Source organism: Gymnodraco acuticeps, unplaced genomic scaffold (genome assembly GCF_902827175.1).
Source record: "Gymnodraco acuticeps unplaced genomic scaffold, fGymAcu1.1, whole genome shotgun sequence".
NCBI lineage: Eukaryota > Metazoa > Chordata > Actinopteri > Perciformes > Bathydraconidae > Gymnodraco > Gymnodraco acuticeps.
In genome coordinates, this window is record NW_022992284.1 from 1661471 (window position 1) to 1664109 (window position 2639).

General features: G+C 45.5%; 1 protein-coding gene across 1 annotated transcript; it reads right to left on the bottom strand.

Annotated features, from left to right (window-relative positions):
• Positions 1–214: 214 nt before the first annotated feature.
• On the bottom strand, positions 215–2366 carry LOC117540701 (ribosome-binding protein 1-like). Its single transcript, XM_034207486.1, has 2 exons — positions 1923–2366; positions 215–1734 (listed from the first exon to the last, which is right to left on the bottom strand). The coding sequence occupies exons 1-2, from the start codon at positions 2364–2366 to the stop codon at positions 808–810; spliced, it is 1371 nt and encodes a 456-aa protein (XP_034063377.1). The 3' UTR covers positions 215–807.
• Between the last annotated feature and the right edge of the window lie 273 nt (positions 2367–2639).

Here is a 2639-nt window from a genome sequence, read left to right on the forward strand (position 1 = left end):
GCAGATTTGCTTTTTATGTTGGCAATAAAAACATCGCACAACACAATTGAGTGGTCAGAGAAACCAACAGGCAATATAGCACACTTTTTAAAAACATTCAAATGGTGCTTAAAACAATAAAACCTGTCCAGCCTAGCCATTGATAAAAGGTTCTCCCTCGTGTGGACCCATGTGTACTGTCTGTGATGTGTGTGATGCTCTCTCCAGATGTCTGATAGACTATGTGTTGCTATTAACTGTGTCATGGCTCTTTTGGATGCGGCATGAGGTTCCCTATGGTTCCTATCTAGCTCGTCATCCTGTGTGCAGTTAAAATCTCCCCCTAAAAATAAAAACTCTTCTGGTTCACACTCACTTAAAACAGCGCTGAGCTCGTTTAAAAACTGAACTCTTGCAGGACCTGAATTAGGAGCGTATACGTTGATAAAAACCAGATTAAAAAGCTCATACTTGGCTCTCACCACCAGCAGTCTGCCCTTTATTCTTTCTTCCACTTTGTGGGACTTGGGGATAAAACCTTTAGCAAACAGCACTGCCACTCCTGCACTGGTGCTGCTAAGAGCACTTAAAACCACCTCCCCATCCCACTCCCTCCTCCAGTCCGTCCCGTTTAAAGTGTCGCTGTGCGTTTCCTGTAGCATTGCTACATTTACTTTTTTTAATTTTAAAAGCTCATAAATGCAAGCCCTCTTCCCCACATCCCTAGCTCCATTGACATTTAAAGTGCACACTTTAAAATCACTCATTAAAAAGGATGTGAGGAGAGACACACCACTTAAGAACAACAAGTATGTTAAAACCAGCATCCTAACTGCCGTGCATGACCTTTTCTTCTTCATTTAAAATCTCTCGCTGTAACTTCCCTTTCAGGACCTTCAAGCGATAAGACTCCTGCTCAGTAAAAAGATGCATCTGAGCTTTCACTGACTGTAAAAACAAGCTTTTGTCAGTAAAAAACTCTTCTATTTTTACTCCTCTTTTGTTTTTTGTTTCTTTAAGAAAAGCTTTGATTTGCTGCACTTTAAAAAACGGACTTTTAATTTGTGAGACGGTGAGAGGCTGGCTGTCCTCAGCAGAGTCCCCTTCCTCCTCATCTTCATCTTCTCCATCCTCCTCCATCAATTCTTCCTCACTTTCTTCCTCCTCTGCCTCCTTCACCTCCTCCACCATTTCCTCCTCTCTCTCTCCCTCCTCACTCACTGCCACCCTCTTGGCCTGAGAGACTTTCTCTTTTTGTTTTCTTTTATTTGTACAAGCTTGAGCTTCAATGTTCTCTTCGCTTGCAGCGGATGCAGAGAGTTCCACCGTCTCCACTGCTTCTTTCAGGACAACCTTTTTCCCCACATCAACCAAAAGGTCACTTTTTTCATTCTTTTTCTCATTACTCTTTTTTTCCCCAGAGTTTTCCTTGTCCTGCTCAGGGAGCTCTGAACCCTCAGCCTTCGTTGGGGGCTTTGGGGGACCCTCAACCTTTGTTGGCGGCTTTGGGGGACCCTCAGCCTTCTTTGGAGGCTTTGGGGGACCCTCAGCCTTCTTTGGAGTCTTTGAGGGACCCTCAATCTTCGTTGGGGACTTTGGGGGACTCTCAGCTTGCTTTGAGGGACTCTCATCTTGCTTTGAGGGACTCTCACCCTGCCTCGGGGGCCCCTCAGTGGGGTTTCCTGCTGCTGCTGTTTCAGCAGGAGTCTCTTTTGGATTTGTTTCCTGTTTTTTATTTTTTTCCTCCTCCTCCTGTTTTCTTCCTGTTTTCTATTTTTTTCCTCCTCCTCCTGTTTTCTATTTTTTTCCTCCTCCGCCTGCTTTTTATTTTTTTCCGGACATGCTCTGGCCAGGTGCCCCTCCTCCCCGCATTCGAAGCACTTGACAGGCCCCGAGTTTACAAACATTACATAATTAAAATCATCCAACTTTAAACTTAACACCAGATTAAGTTCCTCGTCTCTCTTATTGAGGATCATGAGGACACTTCTCCTGTGAGACACAACGTGCTTTAGTAGTGGAGATCTGCAGCCCGAGGACAGCTTCCTAATGGAGGACACTATCTTGCCGTATTTAGACAGCTCTCTCACCAGGAAGTCATCCCGTATGAACGGCGGGATATTCGAAATCATAACCCTTGTAGCAGGGGTGGTTAGTGGAGACACGGAAATGAAAGTTTCATTCACAACGATCCCGGTCTCCACCACTTTGTTCGCTTTCCCTTCCGTGTCCACAAATATCACCACCCCGCCGTTCATCCGAGCCGCAGATCTGATGCTGCCGTGCCCCACTAATGCCCCCACAGCCAGGCTGCACTCCTCCACCGAGCACGGTGTCATCGGAGAAATTTTAAAACCATGTTTGCGACTCAGCCTGGCATAATCCATGCCGCAACTGCGTCACACACACAGTACACACAAACACACACCACACACACCCAAACCACGAGAAAACACCAACAATCAAACGTTTAAACCATATACACAATACACACAACTTACAACATTAAACAATAAATATGTTAGTAGAAAAACGTGTGAAAAAGTTAGTAACTCACTCACACCACGCTCCTCCGACCGTTCCTCACACACTCACTCAGAGAGAGAGAGAGAGAGAGAGAGAGAGAGAGAGAGAGAGAGAGAGAGAGAGAGAGAGAGAGA

Bases quoted from the DNA above. Each gene is read 5' to 3' on its own strand.
- LOC117540701 (XM_034207486.1), bottom strand. From the start codon at position 2,366: ATGGATTATGCCAGGCTGAGTCGCAAACATGGTTTTAAAATTTCTCCG. The intron at 1,735-1,922 runs GTGTTAAGTTTA...ACAGGAAGAAAA, and splicing joins GAGACGAGGAACTTAATCTG to CAGGAGGAGGAGGAAAAAAA.